This window comes from Halichoeres trimaculatus, unplaced genomic scaffold (genome assembly GCF_033239565.1).
Source record: "Halichoeres trimaculatus isolate MK-OKI-2021-1 unplaced genomic scaffold, fHalTri1.1 fHalTri1_scaffold_13, whole genome shotgun sequence".
NCBI classification, from domain to species: domain Eukaryota; kingdom Metazoa; phylum Chordata; class Actinopteri; order Labriformes; family Labridae; genus Halichoeres; species Halichoeres trimaculatus.
The window spans coordinates 22,426,034-22,446,985 of NW_027437191.1; the positions used below are offsets into that span (position 1 = coordinate 22,426,034).

At 41.6% G+C, this 20,952-nt stretch overlaps 1 protein-coding gene across 1 annotated transcript; it reads left to right on the forward strand.

Moving 5' to 3' along the window:
* Window positions 1-19: 19 nt before the first annotated feature.
* Window positions 20-20,155, forward strand: gpr176 (G protein-coupled receptor 176). The gene is made up of 3 exons (XM_074685901.1): window positions 20-239; window positions 11,432-11,684; window positions 18,298-20,155. Exons 1-3 carry the CDS (start codon window positions 20-22, stop codon window positions 19,523-19,525), a joined length of 1,701 nt encoding a protein of 566 aa, XP_074542002.1. The 3' UTR covers window positions 19,526-20,155.
* The last annotated feature ends 797 nt before the right edge of the window (window positions 20,156-20,952 follow it).

A 20,952-nucleotide genomic window follows, 5' to 3' on the forward strand; every position in this document is an offset into this window, starting at 1 on the left:
AAATCACCCAGGAGTCGACATGGATGCTGGGAGCCGGGCAGTCACGGTTGGAGACGTCGCTGCAAATGTGACATTTGCCCACCTCAGGTTGGAGCTCCTGAACGCCTCGAGTGCTCCGACCCGATGGGACAGCAGCCCGAGCCCGCCTGCAGGGGAGACCGAGAGGATCTACCGGGAGCAAGCCTATCGGGACTTCACCACCGCCATCCAGGTCCTCATCCTCATCGGTTCGCTTCTGGGTGAGTGGAAACATTTTTATAATCGCATTTTGCATTCTTATATTGAGCCTAAATACCTGTTATTGCTTTTTTGGGGCTCAACATCCACGTTTTTTTTAATTTATCAGCCTCAACAGTTTGATCTTAAGTCAGTCAAGTGGAACTCTGCTTTGGGAAAACCCTGATCTGTGGGAAATCAACAAGTCTGCCAAAAGAAATAAATCTCTGTCTCCGCAGAAGAGGAAGTGCGTTCAAATATGCCCCCAAAATAGACTGTAAGAAATCTGTTGTCAGACTACACATGAAAAAGTGTTTTTTTATGTTAAAAAGAATGGCAAAGAAGCAGGGGTGTGCACAGGTGGGGGGCAGAAAGCCCCCCCCCCCCCCCCCCCCTCGTGGCCAAGTGTTTGATAAAACATGCGCTTAACTGCGAGCTTAAGTGCCATCTTGGGTGCCAGAACTTTCAGAAGGTGCCCTCTTGTGAGTCAAAACACATGTGCTAAAGTGCCCCCTTGAGTAAAACACATGCTAAAATGTTCTCCTGGGAGCCAGATTAATGCTACAATGCCAACTTGGGCACCAAACCATGTGCTGAAGTGCCATCATAGGCCTCAACACTTTAAGAAGGTGTTCTTGTGGGGGCAAGATTGTGTGCTTAAGTGGACTCCTGAGCCAAAACAGGTGCTAGAGTAACCTCTTGGGAGCCAAACCGTTTCTTAAGTGCACTCTTGAGTCAAAACAAGTGTTTAAGTTCCCTCTAAGGAGCAAAATGTGGGGTGTAGTGTCCTCTTATGAGCTAAACTGCTTGCTAAAGGGGACTCTTGGTTCAAAAGGAGTGCTTAAGTGTCCACTTTGGAGCCAAAATGTGCGCCGCAGTGCCCTCTTCTGGGGGGCCAATATGTGTGCTTAAGTGCCCTGGAAAACATCCAGAACTTAGTGCCCTCTTCTGCGATGATCTAATGTACTGAATTGATTCATGACCAGCTCTTAACTTCTCGCTGAAGCTTTAATGTGACTATTTTTTCAAAGGGTGACAAACAGGAGTCACTGTCTTCTCCTTATTTGTCAATAGTGTTACTCAAAGTAACCTGGACGACAGGGTATGTGCCAGCTTCAAGAAAAAATTCAAAATGGTTAATTATTTTGGTAATCTCGAGGAAAAAACTTTTTTTTTTGGATTTGTTCCTTTTTTGCATATTAATACAATAACAAGGACATTTGGGGTTATGGACACTTATTTCAATAGGGTTTGGTATTTGATTATGTCACACTGGGCTCTGGAAGCTTTAATGTGAATGTTTTCAATGGACCAAAAGCAGAAAGATTTTCCATTGGTGTGAAGTTTTAGTGTCCAAAGCTCTGTGAATCATCTGCACGCTCGTTCGGTGTGTAGTGATAACCGTGACAGGTGTAAGCTATTTATTTCGCCCTGGATTAAGCTGACACAGCCGGGATAAACACACATTTTGGGTTTCTTTCAAGCTGAAACAGCTCTGGCTCTGGGACAGAGACTCGTGCTTGTGCCAGGAAAAGCTCAAACCGCTACTGTTCTCCATGATGATGATGATGGAGATGTGAATGATGAGTGAGGGAGCTGTGAGAATTGTTGGACAGCAGCAGCACATCTGTCTCAAACTGAATTTCAAATCTGCTGTTCTCCTTGGCAGAGCTTTGTAAGAACATGTCGTTAATCCCCAAATCTGACTCTTCCCATCAGAAGGCTTTATAATCACAGCACAAAACACACTGCATGATTGCTAGTTTTTGGACAGGTCTGGATTCAATGACAGCTTGGACTTTTGAAGCCTTGCAGAAATAGCTCTTTGTGACATAACTGAGAGGATAAGACACAGAAACAGGCAGAAATGACCAGCTGACTATTGCTCTGACTCAGTATCACCTCCTGCTGTGCAGCACCATGTGGCGGGGTCAGAGTAGTGCGACATTAATAGTTGCATAATATTTTTTGGCGATATAAAACACACTGTTTATTTCTCGTTCCATATGGCCATAAGAACTAATTATCTTCTTTTGGTTTGTGTGACCTCACTTATATGAGCCCTGAAATGCTTAATGAGGAGACATCATATAAAGAGGCTGCTTTTTACAATCATACTAATAATGGATTATGTACAGAACACTTCAATTACAGTTTGAAGTGCTTGACCTCCAAATCTCCTGACTGTATTCTGTTAGGGCTTCTATCTCTGGGAACTATTGTGAACTGTGAATGACTTCTAGCCAAACCCTCCTCTTCAAGAAAATGTATTCATTGCAGAGGACAGACCCCTCAGGGTGGAATATCTCCTTTCAAGAGGGTCCTGGGCAAAATCCCCTCTGCAATATGTCATCAAAATTGTGACAGTGTAGCACATTTTGCAAATTGCATCTGTCTTGTTCAGTCTTACATCTCTCTTTTAAAATCTGTATAGAACCAAACTTTTAATTTGAAATTCAGAGGATAAATTGGCTCATTGGCTTGGTTCCAACATGTTTATTTACCTTTCACCTCATGCTCTTCCTGGCAAATTCATCCTCAGCGCAGGTTTTGCAGTGCATCCAGGGAGCTCATATACTTTACATATCCACGATTCCGCTACGCATGTTACGTGGGTCGAAGAAATAATTCCTCCAAAATATGTTACTAACACTGATGAATTAACGTAAACAATAATGTATTTAATAGATGGGATTGTGTCGAGACAAGCATCTTGTTACCCAATGCATCTTGATAACCTTCCAAAATTGCATTGACTCTTAACTGCTCTACCGGTGAATTTGCACCGTGATATATGTATCGGATAATCTTCTTATCCCTTTTAAGTTAGCAACACTACCCCTCCCTTCTTCTTCCTTTACATGCATGACGTCAGCACTATATGCTACATTAAAATTAGTCCAGGCAAAATACCACACGATGAGCTTTAAAAAAAAAAAAGAAACAATTCCTCAGGGCAGAGGATAGTCCTCAATCAGTTTTTGGCAGTCCAGGTACTCAAATTATTTGAGGTACTGTGAGACCTAATATGAGCCCCAAAAAGAAACCAAACTTTTTGAAATCTCACTGGGACCAACCTAAATAAAGGTTAAAAAGCAAAATTAAAAATACATTAAATCTGGGAAAAAACACTGCTAGCAGCCAGATTTTAAATATTTGCTACAGCAGATGCCCAGTATGTGATGCTTTTGACTGCTAGCAGACGACAATGTTAGATCTTTTTTTTGGTATGAACAACTTACAAATGGACATAATGGAATCAACAAAGAAATCAGAATAACCGCTTTGTCCACAGACAGACAGACAGGCAGATAGATAGATAGATAGATAGATAGATAGATAGATAGATAGATAGATAGATAGATAGATAGATAGATAGATAGATAGATAGATAGATAGATAGATAGATAGATACATACATACATAGATACATACATAGATACATAGATAGATACATAGATAGATAGGCGGGGGGCAAGATTTAATGCTAACAAAAAGACAGGTACAGGAGCTTTGATTTAGTATGTAGGATTTCTAAAACTTTGAAGTCAAATTATAAAAGGCACAACAGAACTTCAGCAGTATGAACCTCTAAAGGAAACCAATCAGAGAAATGGTGGGAAATAATGGGTCTTAGGTTGACCAAAATTAAGATGATGATGATGATCATGCAGAATTGTAAAACAATAAAGTCAAACTTTGTTCGGTTTTCGATGTTGATTTTAACCAGAATGTGATTTTCAGCAACTCTTTCAAACAGATTTCTGTATTCAGAGCTGAAAAACCTGGGGTCAGGTTTTTCAGATGGCTTTTGACTGGAGCTGAGGTTTGGGAACCTGTCAGTGAATAGGTTTAAGATGAGATACACACGACCACAAACCAGAATCAATGAGCCCCTTCACATGTCTGACTGGAGTCTGCTGCTCTCTCACTCCACCTTTACACCAAAGAAGAATCAGGGTCATTGCCAAAGCTTGCAACTCTCCACCTGACTATGGAAAAAAAAAACATAACCCACACAATAAAACAGTGAATCACACTACCAATGTTAGTCCACAGAGCTCGCTTTGAGGTTTACGTTTTTATTAGTTGGCTATGATTCTGAGGCTACTTTCACATCAAATAGGCTTTAACTTCATGGTTAAAGATTAGAAAAGCAGACAGCGCTAGTAATCAGTAATGTTCAAGACATCCTTGTACTTTTGCATTCGTGATTCGGTTAATTACTTTTCAATTTTCTGTATTTTTCCTATGGAAGTGTCCTTGGTTAATGTATGAGCAGGTCCATTTCTTAATTACACCTTTGAAAATCATCAATCAGACATCTTCAAACACTGACCTCGGCAACAAGGTCTGAATGTGTGAGCCGAGGATAATCAGAGCAGAGATTTATGAAATATTGACAACAACAATTACTTTACTTTTTAATTCATTGAAATACTTGCTTTATATGATTTTTTGTTTATAAAAGGATGGTGGATTGAGCGGGAAACATGGTGAGGGTGAGTAGTGACACGTTGGAGCCCTGGCTGACTCACAACTATACTGGGCACTGCCCTGGGTTACTTTGTGCTGGTTTTGTTGCATTTAAAACTTTTGATTTGTTTCCTTCACATAGCACAGGAAACAGAACACACTGAGATAAAGAACACTGGAGTGTAGGTGTCAGAAGACTCAGGTTTGACTCCAGGTTCTGCTGCTCATCCTTATAAAATCCAGGTCCTGATCCTGCCATAAAAAAACATCCTGATTATATTGCCCCCTTATGGAGAACATTGTCCTTGGTCCAAAGCAGAGGTTGCTGATGTTTACACTGCACGTAACACCGCAGAAAACTGACCACTGATCATCTGGGATCAAGAGACACTTGAGGGACAGTTGAGATTCACAGGTCACTGTGTAGCAATGGTAATGATGCACTATCATTAATTACCACTTAAATGGGTCATTTAACCAGAAAATGCAAAAGAATGCAGTGAAAATATTCTGTGTTGACACGGAAATAGAGTTGGACTGATCACCTGGTGTATATATTGAATGTGTCTTCGCTCATTGCAGTAGTGATGCAACATATGCACATTTTGTTGAAAGGGTGTCAACAGATACAGACACTGGGGGTGGCAGCAAAGAGAGGGCGCCTGGAGCACTTAAAAAAAGGCAGAGATTTTTTTTCCTGCATTTGTTATGGTGGTTGTGGCATTATTGTTCCTTTCTGTCTGCCACACAGGTATGGTCATCTGTGTGTGTGTGTGTGTGTGTGTGTGTGTGTGTGTGTGTGTGTGTGTGTGTGTGTGTGTGTGTGTGTGTGTGTGTGTGTGTGTGTGTGTGTGTGTGTGTGTGTATGCGTAAGTTAGCGCATATGTTTGTGTGTCTGTAAACGCATCAAGGTGGAACTCTGCTGTGGGCGATACAGAGAGCCGAGGTGAAAGTGAAGTTTGAAGGGGAGACCATGAGGTAGAAATCACATCCTGTCATTTAAATAAGATCAATAACATAAAGCTGTTTAATCTGTTGAATAAATTAACAAGGTATAGACCTGGTCTAAGAGACAAAGCATGCTGCTTCAATTATGCCCCCAGATCAAGCTTTGAATGAGGGAACTCCTACAAAATAACGGAAGACTCTCGGCAGCTTTCCTCTTAGAGAAGTACTGTTTTTCACCGCAGATTGTTGGCCATGGTAGCTCTGCCTCCAGCCTCTGACATAGTCGGTGCTTCAGCAAAGGGTGCTAAGCACCAGTTTTGAGCACTTAAAGTCAGAGCTTTGTCTGTAGTAACAAGAACCAGTGCTTAGTCAGGAATTGGCACTGAACTAGCAGTAGCACCAGCTCGGTCAAACAGGGATATTAGCAGGTGTGTTGCTAAGTGTGACAATCTATTTGAAATGTGAACTTTCTGGTTATCCAGCATGAGATTCTTAAACTCGGGACTATGTTTCCCTCTCACAGTAACCCAGCCATCGATCCCTGCTGCTCTGGATCCACTGGGAGGAGGGCTGAGCTAAATGGTACTGTAGAGATCCTCTCCCCCTTGTAGTTGCTGGTCAGCATCACTCAAATAAGTATGAAAGTGAAAACAGTAGTTTTGCATGGTGAGACTCTAAGAACTTGCATAGGGGAAAAGGGAAGGCGTTAGATTCTCCAAAACAAGAGGACATCAGTATAATAATAATGGACATGGGCTGTGGCGCGCAGAGCTGGAGCTCTGATGCACAAACACACATAAGATAAAAAGTTGATCAGGTCAAGTGTCTGTTGTGTTCAGAGTTACTGTTTTTAGCATTTCAGGTATAAACAGTGTTGAAAGAAATCCTGTTATTGAGGTGCATTAGTGGCGTGAAATGAGCATCAGGGCTAAAAATAGATCCAAACCCTCACACTCAATTCACAATCTGTTGCACCTCTTGTTTTCACTCACAGAACAGTGCTTTATTTAGACCAAGGCGACGCAACAAAAGAGGCGTTAAATATGCTAACTACGCATGAACTCAAGGATAAATTCATACACCTTTAAGCATGTGTGTCTAACCTGAAAACAGCATCTCATTGACACAGATCCACACCTCTGTGTGTGTGCGTGTGTGTGTGTGTCTGTGTTTGTGTGTGTGTGTGTGTGTGTGTGTGTGTGTGTGTGTGTGTGTGTGTGTGTGTGTGTGTGTGTGTGTGTGTGTGTGTGTGTGTGCTGACAAACAGAGCTCCTGTTGTGTCAGGGATTTTTTCTCATATTGTTACCTGTAGTTGCCATTTGTTAAGTGCAAAAAGCAATCATGTCTAATGTTTGCCCTTTCTTCTGATTGGCTGCTGTGCATACGGTTGCTAAGGTGTCTGTCAAGTGCTGGTTGAGTGTTTCAGGCACAAAGGGACAAAGTGGTGTTGCAGACAAAACAGACCTGGATGATAGAGAAGGAAAGGTCGTAATGTTGTCAGAGCGAGCACATTCAAATGCTGTGTTTGGTTTTATTAATTAGCCTGAGCTCTGGAAAGCACTTTTTGCACATCCTTCAAAACAGAGACACAAAAAGCCACTTACTCAGAGCAGAAGAGACACTTGTACTATTTGAATGAAGTGTTTTTTTCTAACAAAGAATTTCAACTCTGATCCAGTCTCACCTACAGAAGTCAGAGTACATTTGAATGAAATGTTGCAAAATAAAAGCAACAGGAGCTGTGATCCCACATTCATCACCAGCATCGCAAACACTATGAAGGTGTGATATGACATCACCGCAGCGCCTCTGAAGATAAACTCTCACACAGCTCCCGACAAGAGCGCTCTTTGTGCTAAAATTACCTCCAGGGATGTGTACACACAGAGCATGGTGAAGGATTGGAGAAAAGGTACGCTGGAAAGGGTTCGTTGTTTACTGACCTTGGTGGCTGGTTTTTGTGGGTAGAGGGAAAGTGGAGATGCTTCGAGGCAGACCAGATACCAGCTAAAAGCAACAACACAAGATAGAAAAAATGCAGAGTAAAGCCTGGTTTTTACCAAGTGGCACAATCTCCTCTAAAAGATGAAGCCTATTCTGAAGTGCTAAAAAGTGCAGTTCTTTGAGTGTCCACTTGAGGCTGCTTTTAGAAAACATGAGTAATCACAAACACACTGAGATGAACTGGCTCAAGGATTCAATTGTACGACTCAAAATGTGCAACAAAAAGAGGCTCTTTATTCAAGTAAAGGACAATTTTAAGTATTAACAGGGTATCAAAAAGAGAACTGGAGCTTCGTTGGCTTTTAAAGATTTAATAAATAACCTGAATCAAAGACAAAGACTTCTGAAAATCTCTGTCTGACAAGAAGAGACAGACTTTTTTTTCACACATGGTAATGGGGCACTGGTGGAAACAGTGAGGGCGGGGACAACAATCACAAAGGTGCAAAACACAACAGGGTCAAAAGGAGAGATTCAGCTACAAAATAAAACAGTACAGGACAAAAAAAAGATGAATGGATCTTTTTTTTCAATACTATGAAGGGGATGAATTATTTTACAACTTACCCATAAAAGGGCATGGCTGACCCCAAAGAGTCCAAAGACCTTCCTCTTTACCTTATCCAAACTTGAAAAAAGCTTGGATTCAGCATTGCTAACATTACTGCTGCCAACAATGGGCTGCAAAACTGTGCATCAGAAACAAACAGGTGACATCACAGACACAGCATTGGTATATCATACACTTAATGGTATGTCCTTATGTGTCATAAAATTGACAACACCCAGCCAGATCAGAAGACACAGGAACCTGTTTTTCATGTGACTGAGGCTATTTCTTCTCCTTTAAAAAGATCTTGACTGCAGCCTCAGCCATTATACCTTTTTCACAGAACCATCTGAAACAATAAGAATCAGGATGTAAATTTATGTCCTGCTGTATTCTGAACATTTATTTGAGCTGATTTAATTAATCCATGTGAGCCCCTTCACAGGAAACAGGGGCTGAGCATTAATTAAGGCTATATTAAGGTTTCCCTGAAATGCTGCCCCTGTGTGCTGTTGTGTAACACAACATGTTACTGAAATCCTGCAGTTAGAAGCAGCAAAGCACAACATGTTCCCCTGAAAACAGCTTCTTCAAGCAGCGTCTCAAAGCTCTCAGGATGAGCATTCACAACACGTCTTTATTGAATCTGACGTTGCTTTTATTCTGCCAGTACAGGGATTCTTCCAGCACCAAAGCATTGGTTTTTATACACTTTAAACATTCTTTTCTCTGACGCTAACAAACACCAGGATCAAATTACCTCCGAAAAATAACACAAATCATTTTGCCTCAGCAGGGAACATCTTGCTCTGTTTGTGACACAGAGTGCACAGCTAACACTCTGTGGGTAATTATATCTTGAGAGGCTGCGCTCTGTGTCCCTGTGTGACCCGACGTCAGTGTGAACACCACAGGGGGTCAAAAGTTTACCTTTTTAAACCTCATTAAGAACCACAATGTCTCCAAAATGTGGAAAGTCACTGTGTTCCTGAAAACACCCGGAGGGGATGTCTCCCTCGGCTGAGGTTTTGCTCTTTCAGAAAGAATTTTAAACTGCAGTTTTTTAAAGTTGCAGGTGAACATTAAAGATTGATATGATCATAAAAGCTCCAGAGTGTCTACCATCTAACTGAATCATAGTCACCTATGGGACTTTTCTTTGTCTTTTCATGTTTTACTTTGAGCTTTCAGTTGTTAGGGGGCTGCTGGAGCTCAGTTGTTGAATCCCCAGATCATGCAAAAACCAGGGCTAAAGCCTGGTACAGGTGCATGCTCCCTCAGTTGGTGAGTGGGACTTAATTTCCATGAAATACTGTATCAGTGCAGTGTTGCACCGAGGCGATCAGTCTGTAGCTCTTGCTGAGGTTTTATGGAAGCTTTGACAGCAGCATTGAGCTCATCTGTTTTTCTGGATCTGGTGTTATTTTTAGCCCTGTTTTCACCAGTTGGTCTGGTATGGATAGGTACAATTTGGTACGAGTTGGATCTGTATAGCCTGATCCTGTTTGTGTTTCCACAGCCAACTCTGCTCTTCTTGGTAGGCAGTGTGTAAGCCAGATGCTGATAGTTGCATCAGCTACGTAATAGCCTGATGGTATAATAGCACAATACAGTGTAACCCGCTAATAAATCTAAAAAAGAAAAAAAAGTGACAAAGTAAACAAAGAGGAACAATGTGGGACTGACCCAGGTACATGTCAGATTTTTTTAAAGGTGACTGCTGTCTGAATAGCTAGGTCACATTTAGTGCGGCTTTGATGTAAAATGAGATAACTGGCCTCTGCCATGTTGACACTGTTTTGTGCATGACGTCATCAATGTTCAACTGAGCAAACTGAGCATGCGGGTCACTTCAGGATTGTGAGCTCTTCACATACCCAGTCGACAGACAGGCCACACGTAAAAATGTAATGTTAACAGCCAAACACAAAAACGGATTTGAGCATTCAGGACTGCATTGTGAATGTAGCCTATTCTTCTGCTCGACAAGTCTCAAAGGTCCAGGTTGAGGGAGTTTGCTGCCTAATCAAGCTTTGACTAGCTTTTGACTCTTTTGGCGCTGTGGGCAGGAGCCAAGTCCTGCTAGAAAATGAAACCAACCAAGCAGGAGGAAGCATGACGAGCTCCATAATTTCCTGGTAAATGCCTGCATTGACTCTGGACTCCAGAAAAAGCAGTGGACCTACAGCAGCAGATGAAGCGGCACCCTCAAACTATCACTGACTATGAACTGTGGACTTTGAGACACCTGGATTCTTGGCCTCTTCGTTTTCCCTACAGACACTGGGTCTTTGATTCCCAATGCAATGCTGTGCTTTGGACCCCTAAGCTAGTCTAGTTCCTTTCCTCCTTAGCCAAGGTCAGACTCTTCTGACGTGGTCTCTTGTTTAGGACTGGTTTGACTCAAGGAACAAGACAGGTTTAGTAAAAATCTTTGATCCGTCTGTGGTGGATCTTGATGCTTTGTCTCTAAACTCAGCCCACTCCTTGTGAGCTTCCCTAATATTCTTGAATGAGGTTTTCTTGACAAACTCTCTTCAGGCTGAGGTTATCTCTGTGAAAACATAGTGTCTTACCCTCCTTGTGGAGACTATCTTCTAGATAACTGTCCAAACAGCATTTCCCAATGATTGTGTTGCAGACTGAACTGGACTAAGAGACCATTTACCGGCTCAGGATTCCAAATGCTTTTCTCTATTTTCCATCTTTATACTAAAATTTTAAGGTAGAGCCACACAGGAAAAAAAAACATTGGCTTGCTTTTCTGTCACTGCTTTTTCTGTGATAAAGTTAGATGTGGTTGATGGTTCTGGTTTCCAAAACGGAGTTCAGTGTTGGCGTCTAGGCTGTTACGTGACATAAGAATAAGAGGCTGGGACACAATGTTTTTAGATGTATTTTTAAAGAGTTTAAAACATTCCTTTTTATACTTTTGTCCATGCAGTCCATTTATTCCTTAATTATTTCAGTTCTGGTCTCTGTGTGAGTGCATTTTAAAATAACGCATTTGGAGAAAGGTCGGGAAATCTTTTCAGGGGACATCACCGTGGAAACCTAAAAATACACTGGAAGAGTGCTTCAGATGATTCATGGACCTCAACTCCCCAAGTGCTGTAAAAGATGTAGTCATATAAACTTTTGTTGTATTTGTATTAATTTCAGGCTGTTTTCTCTTTTGGTGACACTCAAATGATGTGTTAAAGGTCAAGGAAGTCAACTTTTTCTTTGTCCCCACAGGAAACGCCACAGTGCTGTGGTGCACCATCCGCACCAATGTCTTCAAATCAGTCACCAACCGCTTCATCAAGAACCTGGCGTGCTCAGGGATCTGCGCCAGCCTGGTATGCATCCCCTTCGATGTGGTGCTGGGTGCCAGCCCGCGCTGCTGCTGGTGGATTCACATGCTGATGTTCTGCAAGAGCCTCAAGTTTCTCCACAAACTGTTCTGCTCGGTCACAGTGCTCAGCTTCAGTGCCATCGCACTCGACAGGTTAGTCTATCAATAAGTTTATTGTCCTTCCAAACCTTCTTTCTGTCTGTCTCTGTGAGAAGTCAGCTAGACAAAAAGGCAACTAGACAAAACAATGTGCCTCATTTAGAGTCCCAGCAAGTATAAGAGAAAGAGACAGCGATATAGAGAGTTGACTGCCTGGGATTATAAACACCTTGGCAACAGGCCAGGTACTCTAAGGTTGAGAAAAAAACCAAAGCCCATCAGAGACCTGCAGACAGATCAAAAGGTTAGTAAAACAGCAGGTCCTTACGTGGCGGGGTGGGAGTGGGGAGATACAGAAGAGGAATAGGGCCATCAAAGTATTAAAGCAAGGCTGATTAAAAAAAGTTTCTGTTCTTTAGCCTAGTCTTTTTAAAGGACCCATATTATGCTCCTTTTCTGAAGTTTATTATGGATCATTGATGTCTTCATGAAATGGTAGTAACATGTTTAGAAAACAGCTAACCACAGCTAAAGTTAGCATCCTGAAGCTAACACAGAGACAGGGGGGGACACTGAGGAAAAGCTCTTACATCTGCTCCACAGCACACAGCATTTAAAATACTCACATTTCCAGGGTCCGAGGTTTGTTGGCGGATTGGTGATGCGCCTGGATATGGTCTATTCGCTAGCCCTCTGTTGTACTGTCCAAAGTTGGAAGAGCAGTCGGCCGTGGAGTGACTAGCACACACATGCACAGTTTTACTGAGTGTAGCTGGCACATTTCCTTGATAAATTAACTCTAGCCACTCAGTCTTGTCTTCTCCCGAGATGGGAAACTTGTGCATGGAACTATGAGGCTATTTATAGCCAAAAACAAAGCAGTGATGGGTGGGCGGAGAGGGGGTGCAGGGTATCTGCTCCGGTGGACCAAACAGGTCAGACTTGCTCCTGAATGGTCAAAAAAGGAAATCGCCGACGTCAGCAGATCCCTAAAATCCAAACAGCTTGTTTTAGGTCAGGATTTTACATTCACAAGCACTACTAAATACAGGTTTTGTCATTAAATATCACATTTTGTGGGCTGGGAGAAAAGCCAAAGACCCACAAATTTCACTAAAAGACTTAATAAAAGTGATTTTTGCATAATATGGGAACTTTAAAGTTGTATTACTTTGAGAATGATAAGTTGGAATTGTGTCCTAATCTCTGATTCAGTGAGAATTCAAACCCTTATATCAGATTTTGAATATTCTTATTGTAACTCTTAGCCTCGTTCCAGATTTCTGATACATATTATTTAAATTCTGACCCCATTGAAGAATTTAGGTTTTGTATATTAGAGTTTTGACCTTAGTTAATAACCTTTTTTTCTAACTTTCTTACTCTAATTTTTACATTTCAACCTTTTGAACTACAATTTTAACCTTATCTTGAATTTCAGAATTATGCCCATAATCTTTTAACACTGTCTTGTAAGTAAGGATTTTGTCCCTAAAAGAGAAAAAAAGACATCTAGTGCGGCTCCAAACTGCAAATAATTCTTGTTTTTTGTATACACAAATATAAGAAATGCTGCGAAAGAGGCATGGGAGCAGGCATCTGCCCTTTCTCAATAAAATTCATGTGTGTCATTGTTAACTTTATGTCAATCTAAGTGTCATATTGGTAGCATGCAGCTGTTATTGGGCCTGCACAGCGATTCTAGCGAGTCGCAATCTGTTCCACAGCGTAACAGCCAAGCGTAACAGGGGGCGTCTTTCTGTTGCCATGACAATGGTGTCTTCTGTTTTCGGGTGAAGGGAAGAGGGCCTCCCATTCCAGCCTTTCATATTTATACCTTCCCCCTTTAATCAAAGTGCCCTCCCCAGCCCCAAGTGTGACTTCATTTGGGGTGACACTCGGTAGTAAAGGAGTGGTGTGTAGGACGGGATTGGGGATTGAGCCCAACTGTTTTAAAGAGAATTTTGACCCTTATCTCAGAATTTGAACTTTTTAAGTAAGAATTCTAACCCTTAACTCCAAATCTTTATTTTTGAAACTTGAACTAAAACCCTGAACTCAGAATTCTGACCATTGAAATTATAATTCTGACCCTAAACTCAGAATTAAAACTAGATTTAATAAAGGTTCTAAACTTAATTTTAGAATTCTGTCCTTTTGTAAAATTCAACTCCAACCCTTATCTCTAAATTTTGACCTTTTTTAAATTACAATTCTGACCTTAATCTCAGATTTTGAAATATTGGATTGTCTGTTGAGCACTAATCAAATGAAAGTGGAGTTAAAGTAGGAAAATTCATATTTAACCTAAAATAATTTAGTCAGGTAATACATTTAAACTTAAAGAGCCCCTCTTTCTCTGAGCAGTATAACAATAATGCTTTGTGTTTTGCTCATCTGGCTTTAAAAGATGAGTCTGCATAAAGCTTGTGGCTACCTCCCACTCTCCTCGCAGGATTCAAGAGGAAAACATGCGAGAGGTGGATGTTTCAAATCGCCCCTCTGCTCACTTTATCAATACTCAGGTTGGCAGAAGAGTTCTGCTAGAGGAGAGCTCCGCGTGAATAGTAAGAAAAAGGAACATTTGCCAAGCACCGAAGGAGCACAATCAAAATGGTGCTTAACCTGAGTAAACTTTGAGCAGGAGAAGAAGCTCTCTTCATCTGCACCCTGTGGTGTAGATGAGGCAGAGGGAGCTGCGATCGATGGAGCATGTGTACTTCAGGCTGAGTGGCCTCCCTGTAGCGCTTAAAACTGAAGCTGGAAGTATCCTGAGATGACTGCTGCTGCTGCCCACGTACGATCCTTCAGCTTTAAACACACGTGTTTTTGAAGTCAAGCTGTTGACAGGCTCAGTCATATGAAACTTCAATTATAACGTAGATGTGAGACATCAAATGTGACTCCCTGAAGCTAGGTATAAAAGCGAGTTAAAACTGCTACAGGGCTGGTTAAAAATCATTTGATGTAAAACATTTATTATATCCAAAATTAAAAATGCTAACCCAGCAAAAGCTCATGTCTCAGGAGGTTAAGGGGAATATTCCTCAGGATGATGATTTATTGGCAAATCCATATTTTGTTGACATTTTTTTCAACATTGGTCAAAAAGAGTAATAAAACTGGATGAAAATAGCTTCATAAAGACTGAATATTCCTGAACAATATGAAATCTGCTCCCTGAAGAAGTCACAGGACTTCATTATATCAGCATAATTTCACTGAGTTCAGCATCGCAGCTGTTTCATTTCTTTATCACTGATATTAAAGTAGGATCCTCAAACACGGCGGCCTTGGTTTCACCGCCTCAAAGAATATGTCGCCTCCATAGCAACTAATACAGCCATGCTATCAAAGCTATGAATTATTTATTCTCTCTGCGGCTAATCGAGTGTGGATAAACAAGCCTGCTGACACTGCAGACACACTCTTACAGCAGCGAGTGCTGATGGAGAAACAATCCAGGGGTATGAGTGAGTCCTTCATGGGATTTGTTTTGCTTATTCATGAAGAACAAAGAGATGAAAGATATTCTCCAAACTGATATCTGCGCACCAAAACACCCAACAGGTTTCAGCTTCTGAGTGAAGTTGTGCAGCGCTGATATTCTTTCATTTTAAGATAATGGCATTATTTCAAGCACCAAAGTGTCTTTTAATCAAAGATAAGCTCCACTTTAACTTTCCTATTCTATTTTAGTGGCTATGGCAGTGACTATTAATGAGCCTTTGTATTAATATAACAGCTCATGTGTCAAGAGACTGCAGGGTTTATTTAGTCCCTGCAAGTTATTGAAAACAGTGTTTTGGTTCACGTAAACTCATCAGCAGATGTGGATTTATCCTTGAAGTTAAATGTTTTCAATATCATTAGGGATGCATGATATATCGGTATCAATATCCGTATCAGCCAATGTTGGTCAATTTTTTAACATATCAGCATCAACGGATGTATGAAAATGGGCCGATATTTACTCACTAGCTGCCAACCATTTTCAGAGCATCTTGAACGATCTTTCAAGACCAAAATAAGAATGTTTTCTATGAATATGTAAACACAAAAACTACCAAAGAAGAGAGGTCTCTCTTCTTTCATGTCTCTCTTCCTGTTTTTGATCCAAAAAGCAGACAAAACATACGTTTTTGATCACTTTCATCTCAGACTTTTGATCCTCTCTATGGTCGTCTTTTCTCACAATCGCGCCACTCTTTCTCCCTGAACTACCGCAAAACATCATCTCACATTGTTTTTTTTTTTTAACCAATATTGATATCTAATATCGGTTATCTGCCATAACAGCAATTCTAATATCGGATATCAGTATCGGCCAAAATTTTCACGTCAGGGCATCCCTGAATATCTTGTCTTTTCTGTGACCGCTTCAGGTGCGTTCAATACAATTGTAACTCAACATGTTTTTTCATATAAATTAAAGTTCTGTAAAGAGCACATTTAGAAATCAGACTTTTGAGCTTTTTTTCACCAGAGCACTGTTCTGCTATGAGTCTGTTTGAATGGACTGGAGTAATCTGGATCTGAGCCTGGTCATGGTTTTGATTATGTTTAACGCATTTTAGCACATTATGTCTACGGTTTAAATTTAATCAAATCTGGTTTTGGTTGTCGTTCTGCTTATCAGTTCATTTTCTTAATGGTTCCTGATTTGTTTTCTAGTATTTTCAGAATTGAAACAATAGAAAGAAAAGGGGAAAAAAGGTACAAGAAGAACAGTTAGCCTACTCGTACTGTCAGACTATTTGTCAACGGTGATGTGGATTTATCTTTTTTACCTCATAAAGCATCATTGTATTTTATCAACACTAAAAGCACTGAAATTTCATCACATCCAGAACTGTGAGTGTTTATTTTGGCAACCTAACGTTCTGATCCGTCTTTCTGAGATCCCAATTAAGTGATCCATATCTTTCTTACCTGATCCTTTGCAGACATTTTATTGAAACTTTTTCTCCAAATTTCTACCATTCAAAGTCGTCCTACTGAAAGACTTGAACTCTGACATCTCCCATGGTTAGTTGCTGGGTAATAAAAAAGACAATTTTGAAAACGATGTCTGTTGAAAAACTGTGTGGACAATATGAAAACTTTTGGCAAGGTTGTATTTTTTTATTTTGAGAAGTTATGTAAAAAAAATTATAATAAAATTATAAAACTGTCAGTGCAATTCTAGTGTTGAAAAGTTACAAGTATAGACCGTATAAAACATGGACGTAGTCTTTGTGAAATCACCTGATACTGTGAAATGAAGCCAATCCGTGGACACAGCCACATTGGTTATGACACCAGTTCTGAGCTTCCTTTTTAACAGTTACAGGGCGCCTGTCTGTCACTTGAGCTGAGCCGTGTCTCTGATTAGACAATCATACAACCCTTAATACTTCTAAACCACCTTGTTAGAAAAAAATTCACTCACTGTACAGTGTGTGCTCATAGTGAAATCAGCGCTAAAGACCCAAGCTGTTTTTTGTAACTGGGCTGTAAGTTTGCTTTTTAATGCTGTAAAAGTCTGTTTTTTTTTTGCTTGATGTGTATGTAACGTCTGGTCTTTCTTCAGCCAGCCTCAAGCGGATTCTTGAGAAGCAGTCACTTTTAGCACTTTCGCATAAGCTTCAATTTTCTAAACCGGATGTTGCCCCTTGGTTACGAGCCAAGTGACAGAAAACTGTCCCATTGGAATGTGTATCACAGAGACTTTACTCCACTCCATCTAACTTTGGTTCATCCCTGAAGTGAGTTTTTGACTCACAGGCACTCTATGTAAAAACCAGGGCGAGAGTTGATCTTCCTAAGCGTAACTAACAAAAAAACATCAGATTAATTTTGGGCTTTCTTATTAACAGGAGATCTCAGCACCTCAAATTCACATTGTGTTGATGATACAACAGACGCTCCCTCTCGTGCTGGGAACCTCAAAGCCTAGCCAAACTTTGAATCAGTGGCTGCAGACTGCTATGTGACGTAATGTTACACAAACTTTTTGTGGGCTGCAGAATTATCTCTGAGATCTAATCCTGTAAGGCTTATGTAGCTGTAAGGAACAGATTAGTTCCACCAAATGCACGTGCCTTATCAAATCCATGGCTTCTGGAAATCTGGAGCTGGGTCCTTTTGAAAACCAGTTAAAAGCCTCTCGTTCTGTGCCGGTTCTCTGGCTGGTTCCTCAGCTAAAGGGGCAGAGCAGATCCCGATCCTCAGAGGACCAAACTCTTTCCATTGGCAAGTTCCTCAAACAACCACACCTAAAAACCCTTGCCCTTAAGATAAGAGTTTTGTTTTCTGACTCACAGATGAAGATTTTGGAGTAAAAACAGATTTCAAACAACTCAAAGCATCAAGAGGAAAACACTGATAATTCTTTTAAAGCCTCCTCAGACTGAGAGCTGTTAAAAGAAATGAATCAACTGAGAGTTCAAAGAATTTTTCTCATGCTGCTGAAATATTTTGGTTAAGAAAATAATTTTAAAAAGTCTTTAATTGTTGAGCCTCTGTAATAATCTTGTCAGTGTGAGGATTAAGGTTCAGGTCCAGCAGAGTCATAAACCTGAACTAATATAAAGGATTCATCATTTTAATCTCAGGGGGAGGATGCGTGTTGACTCTCCTTTTCCTGTGTTAAGCCTGGGTTCTCCTGCCTTCTTCTCCTGTGCAGGTATTACTCTGTGCTGTACCCATTAGAGAGGAAGATCTCAGATGCCAGATCCCGAGACCTGATCATCTATATCTGGGTCCATGCGTTGGTGGTGAGCCTCCCTGTGTTCGCTGTGACCAACGTGACAGATGTGTACGTGACCTCGACGTGCTCAGAGGACCAGGCGCGCTCTCTTGGCCGCTCTCTGTATGTGTTGATCTACAACGTCAGCACCCTGATCCTCCCTCTGGCTCTGGTCTTCCTCTTCATGCTGTTGATCCGCAGAGCGCTCAGCGCCAGCCAGAAAAAAAAGGTCATCATTGCAGCGCTGCGGACTCCTCAGAACAGCATCTCAATCCCGTATGTGTCACAGAGGGAGGCCGAGCTGCACGCCACTCTGCTGGCTGTGGTGCTGGCTTTCTCTGCCTGCAGCGCCCCCTATGGAGCCTTGGTGGTTTATCGCACCATTCTGACGGACTCTGAGCTCCCCGTCTCTCTGTTTCTCACCGCTCTCTGGCTGCCGAAAGTTTCCCTCCTCACAAATCCACTTTTATTCCTGACTGTAAACCGCTCCGCTCGTCACAGCTGTCTTGACCTGCTGGCCAGGATCTACAGACGCTACAGCCGCCGCAACGTGGTCAGCACGGGAGGTCTGGCCTCTTTAGGGGGAGAGGGAGTCATTGGGGAGCCTGTAGGACTAGAAACAGCAGGGAGGTCTGGGAGCCAGCTGCTCGAGATGTTCAACATCGGCCAGCAGCAGATTTTCAGACCATCTGAGGAGGAAGAGGAAGAGGAGGAGAACATCCCGTCTCAAGGATCAGGAGGCTGCTCCATCCCCAAAGACGAGCAGAGAGCTCGGTCCAGACTGGGCAGCCTCAGAGGAGATGGGGTTGCAAAAAAGGACCCTCAGCAGGGAGCAGGAGGAGCGTTGGTCATCACAAAGGACTGCCTTCCTGCAGCCGCCACGGCACTCCGGAGCTCTCCGGTCCACACATGTGCATATGCCTCCTCCTCCCAGGTGGCCCCGGCTACGCCCACAGAGGTCGAGGACTCTACGCAGTTTGGTTTTGGACCATTCGAGCTGCCGCCTCAGTGGTTGCCAGAGACAAGGAACAGCAAGAAGAGGCTGCTGCCTCCACTTGGAAACACGCCGGAAGAGCTGATCCAGACCAAACTGCCTAAAGCAAGGCCTGAGCGGAGGATCAGCAGGAACAACAAGGTCAGCACCATCCCTGCTGTGGATCCATGAGAGCTGAATGAGGACGGAGTGAGCTCCTGCAGATCTTCTGCTGGATTTAAATCCATTCAATATGAAATGTTTACATTGATGTGAGAAATATGCCTGTCTAGACAATCCTCCTTCATCATTGGGACCTCTAACAAAAGCAGCACAATGGAGAAGGCTGACAACTCTGCATCTGTGGCTCTGATCTGAGCTGGCATCAGTAATTAAATGAACACACTGTGCAGATCTAATTATCCTGAAAGATGCACTGATACCTTCCCCCAGCAAATAATGAATCTCTTAACAAAAACCTTTTGTATGATGTTCCTGCTGTGACTGCACTCTGTAAATGAACACATCTCAGTGTTGCTCTCTCCACAGTGTGTGGGGAGGTTTTTGTAACAAGTTTTACTTCAATGTTTGGGATTTTAACGCCCTTTGCTGGCTGTTTTTCTTATATCCCACTTTTGGAATAATCCTCGTCTTTGTGATGTGAGTTGTTAAAAAAAAGAAAATGTACAAATCGTCAATTCTTCCAATACGTCGTTTTCAGAGTTAAACTGTATGTTTGAAATGTTTTCCAGACATCAAAATCTATCAGAAGCAGTGTGTGACAATCCCTGTGTGATCTCATGGTAGTAACATAGAAGAATCACTCGCAGTCGATCCGTTGTATTGATTCTTCTTAGGTTTCCTGAAAATCAATTTCTCATTGAAACGATTGTAAAATAAAAGAAATAAAAAAAGCCTTTTTTTCCTGTCATGAGAATTTGTGTGAGGTGGTTTTAAATCTTTAATTCCTCTGACTCTCAGCTTGCTGCCTCCTTTGTGATGCATGATTTAAGAGTAGCAGCATCATCTCCAAGGTTCAGGATGAGGCAAACACAGCCGCGCTGCACTTCAAATATTTGTCAAGCCATAAGTCCCTCTGGATTACCCACAATCCATTGCTGTATCCATAAAGATCTTGCATCTATGCGTTGTCCTTCCCCATGTTATGGTCCAGAAGGCTTGTGCTTTTTAAGCCCGAGTTGAAGCAGAATCCAGTGCTACTTCAAAACAGGAAGGAGATAAGTATGTTTGTTTTTCTCCTTTGACGTGACTGAGTTAGACTGAACAGAGGCTACTTCCGTAAATATAAAGGTTACACTAGACCAAAACTGTAAGATGGTTTAAATTAAACAATGGAGCCAATGGTTCAGTGCCAAAAACTGCAGATCTATTAAAGATAGCCTATGCAATACTTTTAATATGTTAAAAGAGGGGGTATTCTGTACTCCTATTTTTTAAACAAGGATATTAAATTCTAACGCTGGATCCTCAAAATAAGTGTGTGCATGTTTTCAGATCTCTACATATTCATATGTTGTAGAAATCCCTTAATCTGTCTGTGAACTGATCAAACATAATGAAATGAGGTCATCACATAAGGATAACCAGAAAGGCAGTCA